Raw genomic sequence first — 25,447 nt, forward strand, 5'->3', positions numbered from 1 at the left:
GTTAGGCATCAAAAAGAATAAAAGACTTACTGCCTCAAATACATTGTCAATTAACTAAAGACAATATTTGTAAAAGTGAAGATCAGAGCGTATAAGTATTTTAAGGTTCACTCACACCTACACTCAGAACACAGCAAAAATATTTGGAGGATAAAGCAAATCTGATGGTGCCATGTAGTGTCGTATAAATATATGACTTGTCTAAACATGCCCCAGCATTTTATGGCCTGATACAGCAAGACTTTTTATTCATATCAGGTTGAAGTTCAATGGTTTTCTCTTTCACTTTATCATCATGTTCCTTTAAAATCCTGGGAGAAAGAAACAGTATTTTCAATAAAAAAGTCAGTAACACCCATAAAAGATCAAAACAAAAAACATTTCCCCCCACGCCTATAAAATTGTCCAGAGATTAACAGAAAATGACAGGATTTTATGAACAAACAAACAAGCAAGTACAATTATGGTGGCTCCATAACATCACAAAACAACCTTTAGAAAAATGTAGTCGGTGCTAATTGTTACCATTTGTTGTATACTACAGATACTCAAAACAGCAACTTTCAGTTGTTATTTTTGAGGCTGGAGCAAAACAAACCCACATCTGGCTACCTAGACATTTATCAATTGCCCGACACACTCACAAAATGTCACTAACTTCAGCAATAATATTAAAGATCTGCCAATTCATTACCAGTGTTTCACCTCTGTAAGTAGTTCAGAGGGGACAGATTTAGCTGTATTTTTACCCCTAGCATTTATATAACTTCAAAAATCCACCTCTCCCTCTCTCTCAGTCCCCAGGCAGAAAGCAGAATCTGAGCTATAACAAGCAGAGGGAAGAAAGCAGCACATCCAGTGTTCTCCTGCAAGGACTCATCAGCATCCATTTCCAAGCGTACTTCTCCAAACCTCCAAGAATGTCCTGCAAGAACTATCACAACATCCCAGGCCCTCAGCTTTCCTCAGGCCCTCAGCTTTCCTAGCAACAATTCTGGTATTTCTGTTTCTATATAGAGCTTCACTAGTTTACACAGGAATCTACGAACCTGAGCAACTGCTTAGTTGGAGGAACAGGTCAGGCTACAGACCAGTTTAAAAGGAACAAATATTTCATCACTGTAAGTTCCTATCAAACTAATTTAACAAACAGAATTCACTCTGTCACCAGTGGCAGGGATGTCAGGCACATATAGAACTCATAGATTGTGTTTTCTTCTTACCTAGCTAAATGAAGAACAGACTTTTTGGTATTGTACCCAGAATATGCACTGCATTCATAGAAAATTAAATTGTAATCCTAGAATTAAACAGAAAGACCATTTCAATTAATTTTGCACAATATCTCACTCCAGCTTTAAAAAAACAACACAGATATACTGAAATAAGCAAATAAAGAAATAGAAATAGATCACTTTAGGAAAAATTAGGATTTAACTCTAGAGCTAACAGTAAACACTAACAAAAGAAAGTAAGTCCAAGTGTGCCTCCCAGACAACAACTATCTGCATTTCTTAGCAGATATCTGTTCTATACAGTGCCTTTTGCTGTAAGAGCTTGATCTCTCAAAGGGTCAAATGAAAATATGCCTTGTAAGGTAATAAAGTCTTGTGAACTTTGCTTGTAATAATGAGGCAATTAGTACATCACTGAGTTCTTGACAAAACAGGTGAAAATAATTCCAGTGACTTTTTTTTTTTTAATCGTGGAAAGCTTCAGCAGCAGTGTTTCTGTATTCAACAGTTTGAGACCACTGCAAATGACTCATTAAAAACCTCAGTAAAAAAGAGCAACAAATGAATTCTATTTCATTTTTTGTACTTGTGAATTTTTTCTGCACCTTCTTTTGCAGTCATCCTGCACCTCTAGTTTTGTAGCCCCTGGGAGCTTTGCAATTAAGAACAATGGATAAATGATTACGCCCCGGAGACATTCTCAGCACTTTAGCTGAAGCCTTATTACAATAAAGGCAAATGCAAGAGATCATCGGCACAAAAGCCGGACCTGGCAGCTGTGATGGCAAGAGAAGTTTGAGAGGGAATGACAGATTATCTTCTCCAAAACAGATATCTGACTACTTTCACAAGATGTTACACTGAACCTTACCTACATTGCCTCGATGGTATTACTACATGCCCTTTTAGCCATCCGGATTTCAACTTTCTATTCTCTTTTCTATGTGTCTTATTGCTATTTAAGATAGTAGCTTAAAATTCAAAAAAAGAAGTTAGGAGCTTAGGAAATGGCAATCACATGTCTGCATCTTTTCATTTGTTTGCTATTAACTGTGGTTACTGCATTTGTCCTTATTTAACCACCCTTCATAAGACATTTACAATTCAGTTTTCAAAAGTTCCCATTAAAATGACCAGGTATTTCAGTTTTAGTTTGTTCTTTGTTTGTTTTTTTTTTTTTAATGTACCATGTTTACAAAATTGCCCACCTTTTTGAAATTTTCATCATCTTCATGAAATTTCACAGACAAAAAGTGGGGAAAAGAAGTTTCATAAATATGGTAGTTTAGTATAGCAGTTCTAAAAAATGCTTATCAAATGGCAGTTTTGAATATGTTGTCAATGGTTATGTGGTGTGTTCTAATGAACATCAGGATTGAATACATGGTAACAATCCTCATCCCACGAAGCATACATAGTCTGCAAAGTCAAGGCAGACAAAAGCATTATCTTATTTTGTAGTTGAGGAACAGAGATAGAGAAAGATTTATTGACCCATTTAAGATTATTCAGGAATTCACAGAATCACAGAATCATTAAGGTTGGAAAAGACCTTTAGGATCATCAAGTCCAACCATCAACCCAACACCACCATGCCCACTAAACCATGTCCTGAAGTGCCACATCCACACTTTTTTGAATACCTCCAGTGATGGTGACTCCACCACTTACCTGGGCAGCCTGTTCCAATGTTTGACCACGCTCAATAAAGAAATTTGTCCTATTATCTAGTCTAAACCTCCCTTGGTGCAACTTGAGGCCATTTCCTCTCATTCTATCACTGGTTACTTGGGAGAAGAGACCATCAGTCACCTCACCACAACCCCATTTCAGATAGTTGTAGAGAGCAATAAAGTCTCCCCTCAGCCTCCTCTTCTCCAGATTAAACAACCCCAGTTCCCTCAGCTGCTCCTCGTAAGACTTGTGCTCCAGACCCCTCACCAGCTTCATTGCCCTTCTCTGGACACGCTCCAGGAAGTCATAGTTCTTCTTGTAGGGAGGGGCCCAAAACTGAACACAGGATTCGAGGTGTGGCCTCATCAGTGCCAAGTACAGGGGCACAATCACTTCCCTACTCCTGCTGGCCACACTATGTCTGATACAGGCCAGGACGCTGTTGGCCTTCTTGGCCACCTGGGCACACTGCTGGCTCATGTTCAGCCAGCTGTCAACCAGCACCCCCAGGTCCTTTTCCACTGGGCAGCTCTCCAGCCACTCCTCCCCAAGCCTGTAGCATTGCATGGGGTTGTTGTGACCCAAGTGCAGGACCCGGCACTTGACCTCATTAAACCTCATACAATTGACCTCAGCCTGTCCAAGGCAATTCTGTGCAATTCTGTGCAGGGCCAAAATAAAATCATGCTGCCTGAATGCCAGAGCAGCACCTGTATCATAAGCCATTTAAGCAACTGGCAGTGGTTACACTAATCCGCTCAAATAGAACATTGGCTGTTGGAAGCTCAAAATATGATCTGAATACTCTCTGTATTGTTGTTGTGCTCATATGAACTTTTGATCAGTGGATCAAGCTAACTAAACAAAAATTTGTTAAAGGGAGTTTTCCTTCTGGATCCTCTGCTAAAAAAGTCAAACAGACTTCTTGCCTTGCCTTGCATTGCCTTGCCCTTGCCTTGCCCTTGCCTTGCTTTGCCTTGCCCTTACTTTGCCCTTGCATTGCCTTGCCTTGCCTTGCCCTTGCCCTTGCCTTGCCCTTGCCTTTACCTTGCCTTGCTTTGCCTTGCCCTTACCTTGCCCTTGCATTGCCTTGCCCTTGCCCTTGCCCTTGCTTTGCCTTGCCCTTGCCTTCCCTTGCCTTTGCCTTTGCCTTTGCCTTTGCCTTTTGCCGTTGCCCTTGTCCTTGCCTTGCCTTGCCTTGCCCTTGCCCTTGCCCTTGCCCTGCCTTGCCTTGCTGTCCTGGTTTCAGCCAGGATAGAGATGTTTTTCTTCACAGAAGCTAGTGTGAGGCTATGTCTTCGATTTGGGATGAGAAACTGTTGATAATGTGCTGATGTTTTGAGTTGTTGCTAAGTAGTCAAGGACAGTCCAGCTTCTCTTGCTGGCCTGCTAGCAAGAAGGCTGGGGGTGCACAGGAAGCTGGGAGGGGACACAGCCAGGACAGCTGACCCAGGCTGGCCAAAGAGATATTCCCTACCATACAACGTCATGCCCAGTACATAAACTGGAATTAGCCGGGGGGTGGGAATCGCTGCTCGGGGACAGGCTATCGATTGCCGGGTGGTGAGCAATTGTTGTATTGGGCATCACTCGTTCTTGTACATTCCTTTGTCGGTATTATTATTGTTGTTATCATTGTTGTTTCTTTCTCTCCTGCTGTCCTATTAAACTGTTTTTATCTCAAACCACGAGTTTTTTTCCCAATTCTCTACCCCATCCTACTGTGGGAGGGGGAAGTGAACAAGTGGCTGTGTGGGGCTTAGTTGCCAGCTGGGGCTAAACCACGACACGACACAACTCGACTCGACTCGACTCTCTTCTCTCTTTCTCCCTCTCTTCCTCTCCCTCTCCCCTTTTTTCGCTTCACTTCGCTTCTTCAATTTTTCTTTATACTCCCAGTAGCTCTATCAAGAGAGTTTTAGATGTTTTCCATCAGGTCATTCTTGTACTGCATGTGAACAGTTTGGTTTGTATCTGCTATTTTTCCCTGTAAAGTCAATACTGCAAAATTCTCCTTACCATCATGAAGTTTACTCTTTAATTCATGCAACTACGGATCAGCTTCATCATAGCCTTCTTGTTCCCTATGATGGCTTCCTGAATCCTTATCTTCATTCGATTCCCCCTTTCCCAGGGTATCACTGCAACTAACCAGTCTTCTCAAATGACAACGAATTGAAAGGACTCCTTTCAATCTGCCGTTCTTCCTTTTAATAATGAACTGTGCTGCCTGCCTTGCAAAAAAGTTATGTGACAAGTGCATTATAAAGGGAGCTCTTGGGTTTCTGACTGAATTTGTAGTACACTGACTTGTAAGATGTGTGACTGAAGCAAAGCAAGAGTTAATACAGCTGGGCTGGAACGCCCTCTGAAAGTACACATTCCTCTCTGATTGTAGAATAAACCAGGTAAAAACGTTTCCATCCTGTGAGACCTTGAGACAGGTCATAAAAACTGTTGGACTTCAGGGTCAACAGGCTAATCTGGTTCTTTGTCTGCACAAGAACAAGTTCAGGGTTGTTTTCACCAAATATGGCTATACATATTTCTGTCATCTCAGCATCTAGTCCCGTGTTTTTTGGGTCATTTGTGTGTAGTTCATGGGATTATTCACAAAAGAAGTAACTCAATTGCATTCACTAATAGAGACAGTGGTATGTGGTTTCATAGGAATTATATGCCTATTTAGCAAGAAATAACATTTCATTAAAATTCATGGTTATTATTAGCTCAGCAAGCAAATCGCTATCATTTAATTATATCTGTGCTGTTTTTCAACTAATTCATTGCCATTAATCATTCCTTCCCTTTGCTACCCAAGGCAGTACATTCAAACATTCAAGTGAGTCATTCAGATCCATTCATTTGATTATAACCATCTTTAATCTGACAATTTACTTTGTTTTATTTATGCAAAACATTTTATTTTCTTGCATGACACGTTAGAAGTAACGGTCTGGTGGGCTGTGAGATCTATATATTATAATGATTCATCTTTGTTTTACTAGTACAATGTTTTAAGAGAGCTAAATGACATGTAAGACACCTACTCTGTCCATTTAGCATTTGTGTCATTTGTTTTTTCACAGAAGGATTCAGTGTTACACCCTGGAGTCTCTCCTAGCCTTTAGGGCCTCAAAATTATCTGCATTTCCATGCATACAAGAAAATAAAGCAGATTTCTTAAAGTGAGAACCTTTGAGGGATGAAATTCAAGGCTCATATTGCTCCCCTATAAAAACAAAATAACGGACATAACCCTGAGTACAGAGGCATGCTTGTAAAAGGCTGTATGAATTATCAAAATAAGATAAAAAGAGATCTGGCCCTAATTCTTTCCATTATAGAGAGGTGCTTAGCAGCGATGTTTCCTGTAAACTAAGAAAAATTCAGCTGCATTTCAAATTTTGAAAATACCTTTTATGGTTACAAGCAAGCGGAGCTGTCAATCTATTTTCAAAGGAGAAACAAGTACATACGTGACATCCAGCACATTGTTTAATTTAGGTAAATTCCTACCAACACAGTTAATTTCTCAGGAGTATTGGGATGATTTATTTCTAAATAAATGAATATTCTGGAGGCATTGGTGTTCAAACTATGCATTGCATAGCGAGATTCAGAAGAAAAATTGATGGGCATGGTACATAGGGATATAAACAAGTATCTGCTAATTGCAGTCCCTCAATGCTTAAAGTATGGCCCATGGATCATCAGTGCTCTGATAGATGCAGACTGTTAACTTTACTTATTTCATTTTCTCGATGGAAACTACCTGAAAGGGGGTTATGGTGAGGTGGATGTTGGTCTCTTCTCCCAAGTAACAAGCAGTAGGACGACAGGAAATGGCCTCAAGTTGTGCCAGGGGAGGTTTAGGCTAGACATTAGGAAAAATTTCTTTACGGAGAGAGTGGTCAAGCATTGGAACAGGCTGCCCAGGGAGGTGGTGGAGTCACCATCACTGGAAGTGTTCAAAAAACGTGTAGACGTGGCACTTCAGGATATGGTTTAGTGGGCATGGTGGTGTTGGTTTGATGGTTGGACTTCGTGATCTTAAAGCTCTTTTCCAACCTTAATGATTCTGTGATTCTGTAAAAGTAAATATTTTCTTCTCCTACCATAGGAGTAACAGATGGTCTTCTGTGGTTTTACAGGAGATAGGACGGATATAAGGTCCCCAGATTATCTCTCCATTAAGAATCCATCCACAGAGAAAACAGAGAAAAAAAGAGAGAGAAAAGAGAAGGGAGGGAAAAAATAGAGAGAAAGAGAGAACAAAGGAAAAGAGAGAGAGGAGAGACAATGAGAGTGAATTTTTAAATATTTTTTGCACTAATCACTTTTTGTTTTTTTCACCTAGACAGTTTTATAACTATAATTATCAGCACTTACTTACATCACTGACAGCTGAACTGATGAGTGTGGTGGGGTTCCTAATCCTTAAAAATACTTGTCTGATTAAAATTAATCTGTGTTCCTATGAATTTAGACACATTCAGACTCCATTTTAAAACCTTCACCTTGAAGTTTTGTAAGGGGTTCCCCTCTAAGTATAGTACCTTAGCAAGGTGCTCTCCCATTCTCATAGGGACCTCACGTTCCTTTTCATTATCAGTTTTATTACCCAACAAAAGCACAGGTACATTCTCCCCAGTTGTCTCCTGCAGAACAAAGAATAAATATCAACAGATGCATTGTATTTAAAAAATCACAGGTCAAGAGGATAAAAACTAACAAATGTCACACTGCAACAAGATATCAAGATATCACGAGCCAGGTATGTGCCACTTTGCTTACAAATGTCAGGAATTCAAGTTGGATAAAAGGCATGAAAAAGACAGAAGGCTAGAGATTGCACTAACTTGGCATTTTTTAATAACAGCACAGAAGCTTATCAGACTATATATTAAAATGGGAGAGAGAAAACTACCATTTGACATTGGCTTTGACATTGCATGTTTATAGCCACTGCTTTTCTAATTACATTGACAGGAAAATAATTACAACACCAGGGTACATTTATGCCAAATAGATTACATAAAGTAGTGGAGAGACACACAGAATTGGCCCCAAAAATACATAGAATAGGCATGAATCAAAATTCTTTCTGAAAATAGTTAGAATTACCACAATGAGTACATTCATAAAGTGAGCTGAATGCTGCAGCAGTAAATGGACTTGGCCGTATGTTTTCAACTTATCAATAGTTTGCAGCAAACAAAATTAGTCAGTAAAGATGAGTGAACTATTGCAACTTGGAAAAAGATTTTGACCACAATATTTGATTTTTCCGGATCAAAACCTGTAATTCAAATCCAAATCAAAACCCAAGAAAACTTTGTTCTCTCTCGCGACTCAGTCCTTTATGGCAGCAGCCTCAATTTTAGTTTTATTTTTTATTCTGCCCAAAGCAAATTCAGCTGCTTGCACTCTCTGTATGTTGTCTGGAGCTACAGAGATATACCAAGAGAAAAAAAGAGAATTTTTAATTAACTAAAGCCACTCAGTGGCATGGGCTATGATTTTGTTTTCATGTGGTTTGAAAGGATGATCCCCAGGAAACTGAACTGTCTACCACGACACAGTTTTATAGCACTAATTTAGGTACTATAGCTTTAAGTTTATAGCTTATGTTCATAACACAGTCAATTTCCCATGAGCTACATGCTTGGTTGTCAAACTGCTAGTGGTGATCGGTGATCATCAGACCATCATCACGGATCCAAAGCACCTCCCAGTGATAGTGGTGATCCAGTGGGAGTCACCGGCTAGATAACCTTTATGAGAAATCAGAGAACTCCATGCTGAGCTTTCCTCACCACTCATTTTAAGTCCTTAAAACCTTGGAACTGTGATTATTTTCATAGACAACAGAGATTCTAAAAACAGCTTTACTGGTAACTGTGCAGACCAAAATCACTAACAAAAATGTAATTGTGACAACACAAGAAACTGCTGCTCTCGGTGCTTTGCCCTGCTAACGCTCCCTGTCCAGAAGAAGGTAGAGAATGACACCAGAGTTTAGATTTGAAATTATGTCATATTACCTCAATGCTTATCAGCCACTGCTTGACAGCTGTGAATGTGTCTTTTGCTGTTATATCATACATCACAACGACACCATCAGCTTTTCTGAAAAACTGCTTGGTAATACTTCGGTACCTACAAGTAAGAACCTGTTTATAGCTCTCTTCAACAGAAGTAGCAATCTGACAATATAAGTAAAATTTTATAGTACGCCCCAAAGGAAGATGTTGCCATACAGTTTCTTCTAACGATCTAGATTTAGTAAGGATTAAACCCCTGTTGATTTGGTTTACATATGTATTCTAAAATTCCATAAACTAGACAAGGGAGTAGCTGTAATACTGATCTTCACTGCAGATTCTGTTTGAAAGGTGAGGCTTGTTATGAATTGCAGTAAGCAATCCCATTCTTCCTGAATCATCAGACCCCTTTCCACATTGAGCAGATGATTCACAGAGAACACTACTATCACCAATTACTGCAACAAAAAATAAATTATTTGCAAAAAAAATTTTTTTTTAATAAAGTGTTTGGAAAAATTCCCTCTGTCTTCTCTAATTGATTCTGGGTTAGCCTGGATAATCAGCTGCATATCCCACCTTCTCCCATCCTCTTTCCTTCTAAACTTGGAGCAGAAATTTCCCCCTCACAAAGCGTTCTGCCTAAAGCTAGCTAGATTTCTGTCTGGGGCTTTTTTCCGAAGCTTCCTGAAGAAAATATAGAACATTATTATCATCCTTGCTTTTAGTAATAGAAAACTACATAACAGGTGAGGAGATGGGGAAGAAAATTGCCACTGAAAACTTACAAAAACTTGGAGAACTTCCAAGTACAATGGGATTATTTTGGTGAAGAAAAAACAAACTCTTTTTTTAAACTATTAAGGCATTTTCTGCCATAGAAATAATTCTAGGTACATCTTAAAATCAGCCTTCCTCCTAAAGAAATAGTGTGGTACTAAACTTTTAAGAGCTTTAATAAGAACCTCTTTTACAGAATGTCAGTTTTTCAATGGACACCTAGCACCACATCAGCACATTATTGCTGCTAGAGAAGGATCTAAACTGTGAATTCACTGGCTCTATTAGGAATACTCCTATATTTGTTCCTCTCCTGAGCAGCAGGGTTAGGTCCATGCTTACTAATCTTCAAACAGATGATTGAAGGAAGCAAAACCTTAGAATGTGTAGTGGTTTTGGCTGGGATAGAGTTAAATTTCATCATACTAGCTTGTATGTGGCTATGTTTTGGATTTGTGGTGAAAACAGTGTCAGTAAGACACCGTTTTAGTTATTGCTTAACAGTGTTTACAGAGCGCCTTTTCTGCTGCTTAGACTGCCCTGCCAGTGAGTAGGCTGCCGTACACAAGAAGTTGGGAGGGGAACACACCTGGGACAGCTGACCCCAGCTGACCAAATAGATATTCCATACCATATGATGTTGAGCTCAGCAATAAAACTGCAGCAGGGAGAGAGATTGGCTGAGGCTGCAGTTGCTCAAGGAGTGTCTGGGCACCGATTTGTTGGTGGTGAGCAACTGGGGTTTTTTGCATGACTTGTTTTTCTTGGTTTTGTTTCACTTCCTCTCTGGGTTTTTGGTTTTTTTTTTGGTGGTGGTGTGTTTGATTTTTTTTTTTAATTATTAAACTGTCTTTATTCCAACCAATGAGTTTTCTCACTTTCACCCTTCTGATTCTCTCCCCCAATCCTACTGGATGGGGGAGTGAGTGAGCAGCTGTGTGGTGCTTAGCTGACTACCAGGATTAAACCACAACAGAATGTTTCTCACCGTTCCTGGCCAGCAGTGTCCCAGAGCTGCAGGGCTACCTGGGTATTATCTATTGTGATGGTTTTCACATTGTAATCCACACCTATAAAAGAGATACAAGGTTGTATTTTCATATGCTCAGTTTGATTTTTGAAAACCTGATCCAGCAAATAGCAACAATTCCAGAAAGGTCACAAGATAGATACTACATTAAAATTATGTCCCTAGTCTGTAACTATCAGAGAACAACAAAAGCTTTTATTTGCCAGAAGTTCTTCAGTAATAAAATGTTAACAGAGCTTATCTTACAGTTTTTGTAAAAGCTGTAAGATAAGTAACTTTACAAATCAGGATACATGAGTTAAGGGTCCATCTGATGACAGTCCACAGCAGTCTAAGCCACTCAGCCTGGAATTCATGCTGTGTAACTTCATTTGGCTGAAATTTCAGTGTTTCGTCTGAGCTAGCCACATAGCACCTTCTAAATTTAGTGGAAAAAGACAAGGCACCACCCTAAGGGGATGTTGAAGATAGGTGGACTGAATATGTGGAGAACCTCCTCCCCTCTTCAGAATAAGGAAGATGAGCTGACTACAGTTAGGTTAGTCCCTAATTTTTATGCAGCTAAATGGAAGTGAGACAAAAATTAATTTATCTAAAGCTTTAAATGAATCCTCTCTCAGTTACCCTAACCTGTGATGATATATGTATCTTCCCGATATTTATAACAACAATTAGTCTTGAATATTAATCAGTCACTGCCTCCTCCTAATGATAACCTATATTTTCTTGTATCACACTGTACTGTATTGTAGAATCACAAAATCCTAGAATAATTCAGGTTGGAAGGGACCTCAGTAGGTCATCAACAATTCATTTGGGGCCATTTTTCCACATCAATGGGATTTTTACCACTGGCATTAATAAAGAAGCATCCAAGCCTGCATTCTTTCAATGGGCAATTAGGAAATCTGGATGGAGGATATATGCATTGCTTATATCTCAAGGGAAGAAATTTGAGCTATTTTGTAGAAATTCAATGAAAACACTCTTCTCCAGGTTGTTCACTTGAGTTTTCCACTGTCTGATTCTTGCCAGACACAGTCCACACCTGTGAAACTCATTGATGTGGAGACTAAATCAAAGCTATGACAAATACTTTCTTGCCATTGCATTTGCAAGAACACTGGATGACCAGCCAAAAGATGAAAAGGTCAGACGCATTCCTGTGCCTTTCCTCGGGAAGCTCCAGGTAATTGCACATGCTGTGTAAGACCTCAGAGTCTAGAGAAGTGTATCAGCCATTTATAAGACAACATGGATAAGACATAGCACCAGACTCTTAAATGTAGACAATTGCATATAGGTGTCTAAGCTCCCAGTTAATGAAGATCAAGTCAATGAAGAATCAGGAGTCTAGGAAATTACTAAGTTCACCCTGAAGTAGGCATCAAGGGTCAGATTATTTGGTCCCTAGGCTCCTTTAACCAGATTCATTTGGAAAGAATGGTGGGGTAGAATTCAGCTGTTTGCTCACAGGCATCTAGTGCTGAGATGCCATTTGGTATTCAGTATGTCTGTTTCAATCTGGCAGGACGCCCAGAAGGCCTGCTCTCTTCCAAAGCAGCAGCTGAAGACCAGGTGAAATACCTTACAATGCCAAAATGAATTTAAATCCTTGTGCTAAGATATTAGATCTTCCCTAACTCTAATGTGAACTTAGACACTCAACATACCAGTAGAAAATTCAACTCAGGTGTCTTTATCTACCCTGTAAGTCAAGGGAGCTACAGCAACTGCTCACCTGAATGTTCTTACGTTGTCACAAATGCAAGACAAATCCATTAATTTAAATACCTTTTATTGTGAACAAGTTCTATTTCATATATGCTGCAGAATAATTAAGGTCTAAGTACACACCAAGTATAATGAATCTGGTCATTTACAGTAATTCAGCTGCATTGCAATAAACTATACTTGAGTTTTTGTACCTTGATTACATGTCTGACACTTGAAAGTTTGGTTATAACTTCAGGCAATGTAAGTACAATGTAGCTTTGAAATGTTTGACTTTGAAAACATTGGTCTAACATCTCTTTGGTGCTTAGTGTAATGCTAAATCCTCAAACATAATTCAGATATTCTACTTTCTCTTTAAAACAAACCAGAGGGATAGAGATGGAGTATGGAGGTGGGATGGTTACTACAGAGGTGCAGTCCAGAAGACAGGATATCAGTTTCAGGACAGTGAGATCTACAAGGAAATTCTAGCTTCACTGAAATCAATAGGATTTTTCTGATTTATTTCAGTACTGCCAGGATTTCAGTATGGAATCTACTCTGAAACCTCTCTATGAATTATCTGCTGCCCAGTTTAGCAGAACTCACTTTGTATGTCCTACTGTCCTTTTGGATAATGGCTTTTACAACTTCTATATGTTCCTGTTTTACAACACAGGGCTTGATCTCAGTAGAAGCTACCAAGTATTGTCAGAACAAAAGTAGTACTAGTAATAATTTTTCTTAGACTTACCTACAGTAGCAGCTGTGCTTGGGAAAAAATGGTCTTCACAGAATCGCCTTAAGAATGAAGTCTTTCCAACACTTGAATTGCCCACAAAAACGATCTTGAATAAGCAGTCTGGGACAGAGTTTATTCTCTCCTCCTTCAAGTAAGAGCAAACATTAGTCTCCAACTGTTCTATAAATCCTGTTGCCTCTTCAATTTGCCTTGACTTGAAGGCTAACTGAGATGGGAAAAAGAAGAGATTTTATCCTATCATACTCTCCATTACTCATAAAGCAATATTCCATTTCTTAAAATAACTCACAGAATCACAGAATGGCAGGGGTTGGAAGGAACCTCTGAAAATCACCTGGTCCAACCCCCCTGCCAAGGCAGGATCACTTAGGGCAGGTTGCACAGGAACGTGTCCAGTCGGGTTTTGAAGGTCTGCAGAGAAGGAGACTCCACAACCTTTCTGGGCAGCTCCAGTTCCAGTGCTCCATCACCCTCACAGTAAAGAAGCTTTTCCTCATGTTGAGGTGGAACTTCCTGTGCTGCAGTTTATGCCCATTGCCCCTTGTCCTATCACTGGGCACTACTGAAAAGAGACTGGCTCCATCCTCCTGACAGCCACCCTTCAGATATTTATAGACATTGATAAGGTCCCCTCTCAGCCTTCTCCAGACTAAACAGGTCCAGGTCTTTCAGCCTTTCCTCACATGAGAGATGTTCAAGTCCCTTATCATCCTCCTAGCCCTCCACTGGACTCTCTCCAAAAGTTCCCTGTCTCTCTTGAACTGGGGAGCCCAGAACTGGACACAATACTCCAGATGAGGTCTCACCAGTGCAGAGCAGAGGGAGAGGATAACCTCTCGCAACCTGCTGGTCACACTCTTGAACTCAGCATTTCATATGTTTGCCACGCACCGTTCCAGATCATTTAAAGTGCAGTGATTTGGACTAAGCTCTAGAAGTATACTCAATATGAAACTTGACTTGAGATGGCATAGAAAAATGCCTGAAATTGCCAAAAGAAAACAGTTTATGTTCATGTTTATATTTATGTTATGTTTATGTTCATCCCTGCAATTCCATAAAGCTTCACATAGCTCTGCTCAGTAGTTTCATCCTGTACCAATGACACAGAGGAAACAGCACATCACCTAGATGAGAGAAGCAAAGTCATAATTTTTTGGCTTATGCCATCTATCACCAGATTCTTCTCTCTGCTACTATTGTGGAGCCATGAGCTTCCATGGAATTATGGCACTTCTACATCTGTTTACCATTACAGGCAGAAGCATGGGAGAAAGAGACATAGAGAATTAGACCCAGTTAATCAGGCTTTAAACATTCACTTATGTTTCTGTCATTTAGATTTTTAAGCAGAAAAAAGAACAATTTGTTCTGCCTATCCATGTCCTGTTTACTGCAGGCTAAGCTAAGTGGATGCTGGAGAGAATATTTATATCCTCTGCCAAGTAGGTCATTATTCCCAAGACTTTGTGTGTAGATCAGGAGCAGCTTAGGGAAGAACACTATCACCAGCTGGTTTGCAGCGGGTGCCCTAACTGGCCTCTTCTAATATTTTGTGCAAAGGTTGGGGAGGAAGAGGGAGGTAGCCAGTTTGTTCTTAATGTTGCAGAAGGGGAACAAGATCATGAATGCTCCTGGCATTAGTTTGTTACGGTGAGTTTTGTGAGGATGGAGAAGAGAGAAGGAAAGAGGAGGGGATGGAGGGAAAGGCCCTCTGCCAGGCATTTCAGGTGCAGAACCCCTGAGACTGCTGACTTCAAGAAGACATCATAATTGAACTCACTGCCAGACAGTCCTTTGAATAGGACATTGAAGTCTGACCTTGTAAATGTTTTCTACAAATACATTGAAGCCTTACAGGAAGAAGCAGAAACAATACAGAGCTGCACTCTGTATTGAGAAATGAAAATTTTGAAATGAAAAATTTTAAAAGTTTTTCTCTGATGGAGAAAAAAAACACAGAACAAAACTCAAGCTGTTGTCTTCCTTAGCATGAAAAAAAATCATTCACTGCTGTAAATTTTGGGGACAAAAATACATGTCTCTCTCATGAGCTGGGCTAATAGCCCATTACAACTATACAGAGATTTCTTATCTCATTGTTCACGTCTCCTTTTCTATTAAAAACCCAAGCTCCACTGCAACTATAGGCTGCTAGATATACACATACATCTATATAAAGCACATTTTCATTTCTGTTGAAAAACATTCCCAGCTTATTAGTCTGCGTGTTCTGGGAAATAAAACAAGTTAACATACAATCATCAGCTTGGCACCACTTTCACAGTGCTTCTGAGAACAATAACTAAATACATGGACTACATGACCTGAAATACCTTGTCCCTGGTGGTCATACACACCTCAGTAGCACTAAGACTCAAAGGCATCAGAGGCTTCAGCTCAACTCCCAACATAATAGGCAGTCATTTTTCATTGAGATGTATCAAGTCTACTCATGAAAATAACCTTAATAATAAAATTTGATTCTAAAACTGCATCTGAACACCATACTGAGACAAGTTGCTTCATAGTCTGCTTCAAAGTGCTGATGGGATAATGGAAGTGCAGTGGGATGTAAATTTACTTTAGTTTACAATGCAGTCTGAAAAAGTCTCTCCTAGATGTGTCTTTTGAGTGGACTTCATATAAACAGTAGCCAGGTCAAGTAACATACCTACCTTTTGTGCAATTCAACAAAAATGTGGAAGATGGTAAGTATAAACATAGTGGTTCATACTCCATATTGACAGAAGAGAGGGGAGAGGAATTGCATTTCAGGCAGAGTTTTTGGACAGAAAATCTTGCTTTAAATTTCCATTATGGTTCCTTCAGGTGTTTTTTCAATCACATTTCTGCTTATGCTAACTGCAGCTTCACCTTCATAGCCACTCAGAAAAATGTTCTACCTGACTGTTAACTAAAGAGCAGTTGCCTGGCCTCATGTACTGCTGCAAGCACTTTCAGAAGTCACCTTCCACAGGATGGAAATGGACTTGTTCATTTCTAAAAGGAAAAAAAATTTACATTGGTTCTACTTGCCTACTTCTGATGTCTCATTGTCAAAAAGTGGTGATCCCAAGAGCCATCATTTAAGAAACACAAAGTTGTATGAGAAATTCATCAGACTACAGCTGGTGTATACTCTGTATACTCAGCTGCTCACACAAAGCAGCAATGGTCAGACACTTCGACAGCCTAGAGACTGCCCTAAGCAATGGAATGCCATCAATTGAATAGTCATTTTCAGGCTTAGTCAGCAGGCCAATAGGACCATGCAGGACCATGTACATATTTCAGTGTCACATGGATAGAGAGTTTATCAGAAAGAAGTATTCTGCTATGGTTTTTTGAACTAAATTTAAAAAAAAAAGCAAAAACCCCACTCAAACTAAGGGCTAGGCTAAGGCACTGACATTTCATAGAAAAAAAAAGGAATTCCCAATTCTAAGTGACCTTCAGAAATGAACTTTTTATTTACCCTCAAGATGTTTCTTTAGAAACTGAAATAAAATGTACTCAACAACCAAACAGGTGACATTTTATGATTTCTTCCCCCCGCTCCATGCTTGCTGTCAATTGTTTATAGGAAAAAAAAAATTTGTAAGAAAGAAGATCTGAAGGAATGCCCAGTTGCTACCCAGCTGAGAGGATGTACTTTCAAGGGGCATGACTGCCAAAATAGAGCAGGCAGGACAGGTTTGTCCTAGCTGAACCTGATGACCTACCTGGCTCTTGCTGTCCTGAAGTCCAATGATGTCCAATGATGCCATATTTTGAAAATGTGATATAAAATAAGTCATATAGCAAGCAAAAATTATTTATTGTATTAAATAATTTCAAAGGATGAAGCTCTGTTCTGTGCCCTAGACGTTTTATTAAAATGTACCACTTAAAAGTTATTATGTAACCATGGCATAATTCTATCATCATTTTTAAGATATGCTTGCTTCTTCTAAAATAACTATATAATTATGACCAAGTATACCTATTTTTCCTATACTTTAATCTTTTTCATATGTGCTTCAAGAATATAAAAATGAGTAATACCTAACAATGATACTAAAATTAGAAAACAAAGCACAGCCAGTTCTGAAGCAATAGCAGTGCAACAAGGACTTTAGACTCCGAAGCAATGTACCTTCCAGCATGTTATTTTAAGAATTATTGCTGCATGGTGAATTAATTGTTAACAAGCACATACAAGCTAGAGCTAGAGCTAAAAAAATATAATCTTTATTTCAATTTGCAAAATAAAAGTCCTTTCAAAAAATAATAAGTAAAGATATTTGCTCTCATTATTTCTCTGATAGCTTATGTTACAGCTACCAAAGGCGACTCAAAAGTATCAGAATATGATAAATGTCACTTTTTGGCAAAAAAAACCCCAACTTCTTTGGAAGTTGAAGAAGAGTTGCTTCTTTTTTTAGACAATTGCTACCTTTCAGTGGATCTTCTTGTGTCATCTATTACAAGGCTTATCTTTACTTTTCCTGTCTTTCAGACATAAGTCTATGTACTCATTGTCTGCAGTTACCACTCCTTTAGGTTGAGTTACACGTCTTTGCACCTTCAACATTTATCTGCAGTATATTTCCATCTCCCTCTTCATGTAATGGCTTAATTTTCGTGCTTTAATTTAAAAACAGAAAACTAAATAATTCTGGATTTTAAGAACAACACATTGCCCTTCAACACCATTTTGTGTTTTCCAAGGTCCGAATAGAATAGAATAGAATAGAATAGAATAGAATAGAATAGAATAGAATAGAATAGTTCCAGCTGGAAGAGACCTACAACAATCATCTAGTCCAACTGCCTGACCGCTTCAGGGGTGACCAAAAGTTAAAGCAAATTATTAAGGGCATTGTCCGAATGCCTCTTCAACACTGACAGGCAGGGGACATCGACCACCTCTCTAGGAAGTCTGTTCTGGTGTCTGACCACCCTCCTGGTAAAGAAATGTTTCCTAAAGTCAAGTCTGAACCTCCCCTGAAGCAGCTTTGAACCACTCCCACATGTTCTATCATTGCATACCAGGGAGAAGAGATCAGCACCTCCCTCTCCACTTCCCCTCCTCAGGAAGCTGGAGAGAGCAATGAGGTTGCCCCTCAGCCTCCTTTTCTCCAAACTAGACAAACCCAGAGCCTGTAGCCACTCCTCACAGGACATTCCTTCCAGGCCTTCCACCAGCTTTGCTGCCCTCCTCTCAACGCATTCAAGTACCTTAACATCCTTCTTAAATTGTGGGGCCCAGAACTGCACACAATACTCAGGAGGAAGTCCCTTTGCCCCCTTACATTTGATGGTGTTTCCTTCTCTACAGGCTGCTCTCTAGAAGATGATGATGAGTGTTCCATTGGTTGTTCTGTGTTTTTCTTTTCCATTTCCATCTCAGAAGAAATATTCTCATCTTCTCCGGTCCATCTGTTCAGCTGCTTATCAACCAGCCTGTCAAGAAGCTGGGGTAGGTGATCTTCCTCAATTGATATTATTCTTTGGAGACGTGATGCTTTAGACATTCCTCCAGTGGCTCCAGCATCAGGCTCTACAGAGAGAATTCCATTCAGTCCAGCAGAATTCCTTCTCTTTGAGTTATTGTAAACACCATCCTCTTCAAATGAATGTCTAGACAGAGAAAAAAGTAAGTACATGACGAAAATGTGTTGGACTGGATTCCCATTGTTTTATTCTAGTTTAACTGATTTTAATCTCCCATGTTTTTACTACTCACAGCAGGCATAGTAGATTCAGTCCAGTCAGCTCATCATACAATGTGTGTGTGTGTGTATATATATATCATGCTTGATGATTATAAGCATCATGATGAAAGCTAATAACTTATGGGGAAATCCTGAACCAGAATACAAAACATAAGATTAGCCTCATTTCTAACCTCATGGAGTAGCTTAAATAAATTTCTCACCTGTGACTTCCTACTCCCCACCCCCCTCTATTCTGGAAGAACACAAACCCCCAACCCAGTCCCCTTCTATGATTAATCTAATTCTCTCTTTAGGAGGTAGAAGGGAGATGGGTTTGTTTAACATGGATGAAAAAAAGGCTAAGTGGGGATTTAACAGAAGGGAGAATGTAGATAAAACAGATCCAGAGTCTTCTCAGATGTGTGCAATGACCACAGATGCAAGTTCCCACAGGAGAAATGCTGACTTCATACAAGGAACAAAATTTCTTCATGAGACTGGTGCAGAAAAGGAATAGGTGCCCTCAGAGATAAGTAAGACTTATCTTAGAGTAAGAGAGTAAGACTTCCATCAGATGTTCAAAAACTCAACTGAACAAGGAAGGCCCTGAGTAACTTTATCTAGTTTTGGAGTTATCTCTGTTTGAGCAGGAGATTGAACTAGAGACAGAGGTCCTTCCCACCTAGACTTTTCTATGATTTTTGCATCATAATTGCTTTTGTGAATTATGCTCCACTTCTCAGTACTGAATTTACTAAACTGTGTCTCTGAAAGCTTTCCCTCCTTACACTTCAAGACCCTGTGCCTGCAGGGACATCGCCTTAGCTGGTATTTCAAAGTGAAATATTAGTCTTCTTTCTAGCTCCTCTTGTCTCAATGGAAACATGCTAATGTTTCACTGAGCTCACCATTTTGTTCCTGTTGACTTCAGTTTACAGCTACACAGCTGAGAATTAAATTCTCCACGTTTTACTAGTGACACATCCCATACTTTACAACAGGACTGCTGTCCTCTACAATGAGAGGGGAGGAGGACTCTTTCAGGGTGTTACTCTTTCAGGGAGTTACCAAGGTGTACCACATCAACACAGGGTAACGGGCAAGCTTTTGTGCCTCCCAGCATATACTCATCCACAATGGGGAAATATCTTGCCTTTGCAGATGGTACACTTGTTTTATGTGAAAATTTGCTGCTTTATTTCCAAATTTCTTAAAAGGCACAGTAATCATATAGTGACAGACACTTCAGAAATACATGCTTTGAAAAGTCCAAAGGTATCTGAAAGAAAACATTCCACACATTTTTTCTATAAGTTCATTGTACTCAAACAGGGAACACATGAAAAAAAGTTCTTACCTGTTAGGCAGCATCTTGCCCTCTATGTATTTCTCAATGACAGACCCTGATCTTTGCTTCCAGCTGGCTTTTGAAACACTTGTTTTGCATTTCTGCAAAAACACAGAATACTTCTTACTAATTTATTCCTGTTGTTCATTATGGTTAACTGTCTTCATTCCTAATGCTTAAATAATGCAATGAATATGAAAGAAAAAAATTGTAGAAAAAATCCTAGCGGTATAAATGCTTCAAAATCCTGATTGATAAACAATCAGAACGTGGAAACTTCAAATCCTGTAAGAATTCATCTTTGTAAATTAAGTGGACCACAATAAAACAGCATAATGTCATGAAAAGAAGTCAACAGATACATGGTGATTTACACTAGCAGCTTCTTGTAGGAATAAGAACACAAACAAGTGTAAACTAAGTGGCCTTTAGTCTCCTTAAGCCAGGGTACTTCTGGAACTTCTTAGGGGCCCATTTTCTGCTGTTAGGTAAAAAGTTAATGTGATCTGCTTTTACCCAGTACCAACAGGTATTCAGGTACTGATTCAGATACTCAGATATCGTATAATCGTACAAACGTTTCAGGATATTAGCTACTCTTCACCAACTACATTAACACAATTTAATTGTTCAATTTTTAGGTTATTTCATCCTCTCATGATTGCATCCTTAGCTTCTTGTAAAATACATTCATCTCCCTCAAAATAGATCACTTTATAATTCTAAAAACGTAGCTCTTAAAATTGTTCAGCAAATTAAAAAATCTTATTCTCAAGTGAGAAAAAAAGACAATATAAATTAAGAATGGGGCAAGATTTAAGTAGCATAAGAGCCTGTCTCCTGCACAGCCTTCTGATCCCTTTCTTTTGAGGCTGTTCTTTTATGTGTTTGCTCAACACTGGGTTTGAAAATAATAGTTGTTTACCTGTAAAAATATGTCACGTTCATCTTTGAGATGTTTGTTCCTCTCCCTGCAAAGAACACAAATAAAACTGAGGTCATATCTCATGCAAACTTAGCATTGAGCACAAAAACATTGCTGCACATCAAAAAGAGGGTTACAATTGTCTGAACACAACTCCAAACTTTGAAGTCTATCAATACAGAAATGTTAGAGAAAATTTGCTAACTATGTTTTGATATAATTTTACAAATAAACATTTTGCCAAAACAAAGCAAATCTTTCATGTGTACTGCCTTCTACTGTGTGCAAGAATGGGTTTTGTGTCATTATCATGTGGCAGGTTGACCTTGGCTGGCTGCCAGATGCACACCCAGCTGCTCTCTCACTCCCCCTCCTCAACAGGACAGGGGAAGAAAATAAGATGGAAAAGCTTGTGGGCCAAGATTAAGACAGGAAAATTGCTTACCAGCTACCATCACAGACAAAACAGACTCAGCTGTAGGACGATGAGAAACAAAGACAAAACTAAAATCACCTTCTTCCCACCTTCCCTTCTTCCCAGGCTCAACTTCACTCCTGCACTCTCAACTCTTCTATTTCGTTCCCAGCACTGAGTGGTGCAGGGGGATTGGGGATCTAGGGGGGTTGTGATCCATCCATAACAGCTCCTCTCTCCTGCTCCTTCCTCCTCATGCTTTTCCCTTGCTCCAGCGTAGATTCCCTTCCACAGGTTACAGTCCTTCACAAACTGCTCCAGCATGAATCCTTTCCATGGGGCACAGTCTTTCAGGAACAAACTGCTCCAGTGTGAGTCCCCCATGGGCTGCAGTTCCTGCCAGAAAACCTGCTCCTGCATGGGCTCCACTCCATGGGCTGTAGCTCCTGCCACGAGCTTGCTCCTGTGTGGGCTCTGCACAGGCTGAAGGGGAATCTCTGCTCCACCGCCTGGAGCGCCTCCTCCCCATCCTTTTACACTGTGTCTGCAGGGCTGTTTCTCACACATATTTTTCTTAGTTCTCTCTCTCACCTGCTGCAGAGTTTGACGCTAAGGTCCCACAGTGAAGGGATCTTCCAAGAGGCCAGGCACGGTTGACAGCTGTCTGATCTTTTCTGCATTCACAGTAGCTACACCAAAAGCCCATTGGTACCCCTTTGGGTCCTTGAAATACCCTCTCCTGAGGTAGTCTATGCCAAGGATACAAGGGGCCTCTGGGCTGGTCACAATGAGGTGCTTTTCCCACTTTTCCCCTGTAAGCTCACCTCAGCCTCCAGTACAGACAATTCTTGGCATCCCCCTGTCACTCCAGAGATCCAGAGGGGTTCTGTGCCCGATGCCCTGATGGCACCAGCGTACACTGTGCACCAGTGTCTACCAAAGCCTTGTACTTCTGTGGGTCTGATGTGCCAGGCCATCAAATCCACACAGTCCAGTATACCCGGTCATCCCTTTCCTCCTCCTGGCCGACGGCAGGGACCCTCTATTCCCATTCCTCGTCAAGAGTATTCACTGCCTGACCTTCGCAGTGCCAGACAAGTCCCCTCACCAGGATCAAGGGAGGTGATTCCAGTTCTTCTATGTCTGCGAGATTGCCGATTTCCTTCTTGTGTCTCTACAGCAACTAAACTGACAGCCTTCTTGATTGGCCCCTTCTTAACAGCTGTCTTAGTGTTACACACACTTTCCCAGAGATGCCACCATCTTGGCTGAGGGCCTCATCTGTGCCCTGCAGTGGGTCTGCTGGAGCTGGCTGGAATCAGCAGTGTCTAGCATGTGGCAGCCCAGGCCTCTCCTCTCTGGCAGAGAGACCACCCCTGCGGTGCCCTGCTGCCAACACCTGGACACCTACACCCAGTACATATCCCAACATAATTCCATCCTTTAATGTACCTCTTTAGAATGATGCAAGAAGTTCTTGAATGTAAGGTCTGCATTACCTTAAAAAATCCAGCTGCTTCAGAAGTCCTGACTTCTCTCTCTGTAAAGTTTCTGTCACATGGTACACTTCCCTGCAATGAAAAGAAATAAATAAAATTGTTCTAACCATGGTAACAACAGTGCTAAAATGCTCCCCCCAGGAGTATCCACATTTGAGACTTCAGCTTCTCCAAAGTTGTAGACTTTATTCTGCATGAATGGTTACTAATTTTAAAAAAGTTTATTCAGTATAAGGCGGACAGTACCACAGCAGTTTGAGTTAGCAGAGGAAAGTGTAGAGGTACTTTTAAAAAAAACTATAGCTTTATCATTTCTTCATCCAGAGAGCTAACTATGTACTGATACCAGCACTCGCATCATTCAGAGAGGACATACTGCTGAAATCCTTCTCACTCATGGTCACTAAAGACCATGTAACATTTATCCAAAATTAGAGTTTATCTTGCTGCTGAAACCATGTCAGGCTTGCAGATCTACACTCCCTACAATTTCTTTTCAGTTCCTGACTTTAACAGTTATGCAGCCTTAAACATTGGACACGGTGTCTCAGATTTTTACACTAGATTTAAACCACTTACTTTGACTTAATGCAAATCAGCATCTGGCCTTAAATGTTTTTTGCCTTTCAGTGAAGCCTCAAGTTCTTCCTGTGCAGTCTGAACATTACACCTGCTTCAACAGCTCAGGTCTTACCAGACTGATACAGATGTTTAAAGCAACACTGCAGGTGCAGTTGAGTAGGGCTGAGCTGTAATTCCATAAAACACTATTGAATCCAAAGTGCTTTGTAAATGCAGTAGTACTATTCAGCAGCCTGACCACTGGGCAGATTTCCTCTGTAGCTTTAAAACCAGATCACTCCACAGTCTTTGCTCTGGATCTGAAAAGAGAGGCCTCAAAGAGGAAACAAACCACCTTGAGGAGGAATATTTCTACTGCCTATTTCCAAAACAGACATCAAACATGCAAACCTAAAATTAGTACTCTAAATGCAGTGGCTGTTCTTTAACAATCATTTATCAACAAAGTTCATTATTTATATCCTCAAGAAAAATTAAATTAGTAATAACTAAGTAGAGTTTGGCACAAAGCTTAACCTAAAAAGAATATGACATTTGATCTAATATTCTGCTCTATCCTGCAATATGCCAAACAGCCACAGCTCTGAGTTACGTAGTTCATTGCTGATATGTATAGACTCTGGCAAGATGTGCACCACAGTCTGGCATCCATGTGCTCTCCATTGGCAACAAGAGGGTTTTACAGATTTCTGAGTGTTTTTTTAAAACTATCTTCCTTTGAACGGATTTCAGGGACCATTTCTGCCAATTACAGCTTCAGGGTAATATAACTTTTACTTTGTGCAGAAGGCTGGAGCAATACAGGTAGATTGATCTGTCACTTAAAAGCCATTTCCATCGCTCAAAATATGAATTGTAAATATTTCTTCTTGAAAAGTATTCTTTCATTCAGAGACAGAATCTGACTGGAAACATTTGAACTGCAAACCCCTAAATGATGGTTCTGGATCACCATAATGCCTTCTGTAATTGTGATTCAGCTGCATAAGGTATATTTTATCTTGCTGGCCAACCTTCTTGGTCAGAAAATAGGTACTAGACTTACTTTTGATGAGGAAAAGCAGCACATCCTAGCTGTCTCATAGCCAGAGTACATTCTGAGAAACAAGTTTCAGATAGACTTAGCTTTCAGAAGGATGGAGCATCATGTGCCACAACTGTAATTTCTGTAAGGCATCCCACTGATATTTCAAAACTAAGGCATACTTTTTAATGAATTAAACTGATTTTTACTTCCAAACACTCTCATCGAATGGGGGGTGGAAGGTGGGAGAACACTGACTGTAGAAGCCAGATATGCTACAGAAAACATGCTGAATTACTTGGAGAAAAATAACTAGAACTACACTTGGCTTTGCTGGTAGTTTCTGCTTATGACACAAACATAAAACACAGCACTGAATACCCTGAGAAGGAGGCTCACGGATACACTAAGCAAATGCACTAGTACCACTGCAGCTGGAGACTTACATTTCCTTCTCCTCATGTAGTCTTGATGCCTCCTCCTGAAGCACCTGTAACTGTTGTTGAGCCAGACTTAGCTCATGAGATGTTCTCTCCAGGTCTCTCAGCAGCTCCTGGTTAGTTAGCTTCAGCTTGGTGTTCTCTACTTTGGTTTCTTCTTTGCCACCGAGAAGTTCTGTACATTGATGCTCTAACTGGGATGGAAAAAAACAGAACAGGAAGTATTATAACTAACTAGAATGGGCCCATGTGAACCTCATGAGGTTC

At 40.0% G+C, this 25,447-nt stretch overlaps 1 protein-coding gene across 1 annotated transcript; it reads right to left on the reverse strand.

Moving 5' to 3' along the window:
- Positions 1–220: 220 nt before the first annotated feature.
- Positions 221–25,374, reverse strand: CRACR2A (calcium release activated channel regulator 2A; the record flags this gene model as incomplete). The annotated part of the gene is made up of 11 exons (XM_010281421.1): positions 221–311; positions 1,224–1,300; positions 7,469–7,570; positions 8,957–9,071; positions 10,725–10,806; positions 13,237–13,369; positions 18,543–18,870; positions 20,305–20,396; positions 21,221–21,266; positions 23,135–23,206; positions 25,187–25,374. Coding segments are annotated over 11 exons (1,326 nt in total), but the record flags the coding sequence as incomplete, so codon positions are not given.
- Between the last annotated feature and the right edge of the window lie 73 nt (positions 25,375–25,447).

This window comes from Phaethon lepturus, unplaced genomic scaffold, assembly GCF_000687285.1.
Source record: "Phaethon lepturus isolate BGI_N335 unplaced genomic scaffold, ASM68728v1 scaffold5942, whole genome shotgun sequence".
Lineage (NCBI taxonomy): Eukaryota > Metazoa > Chordata > Aves > Phaethontiformes > Phaethontidae > Phaethon > Phaethon lepturus.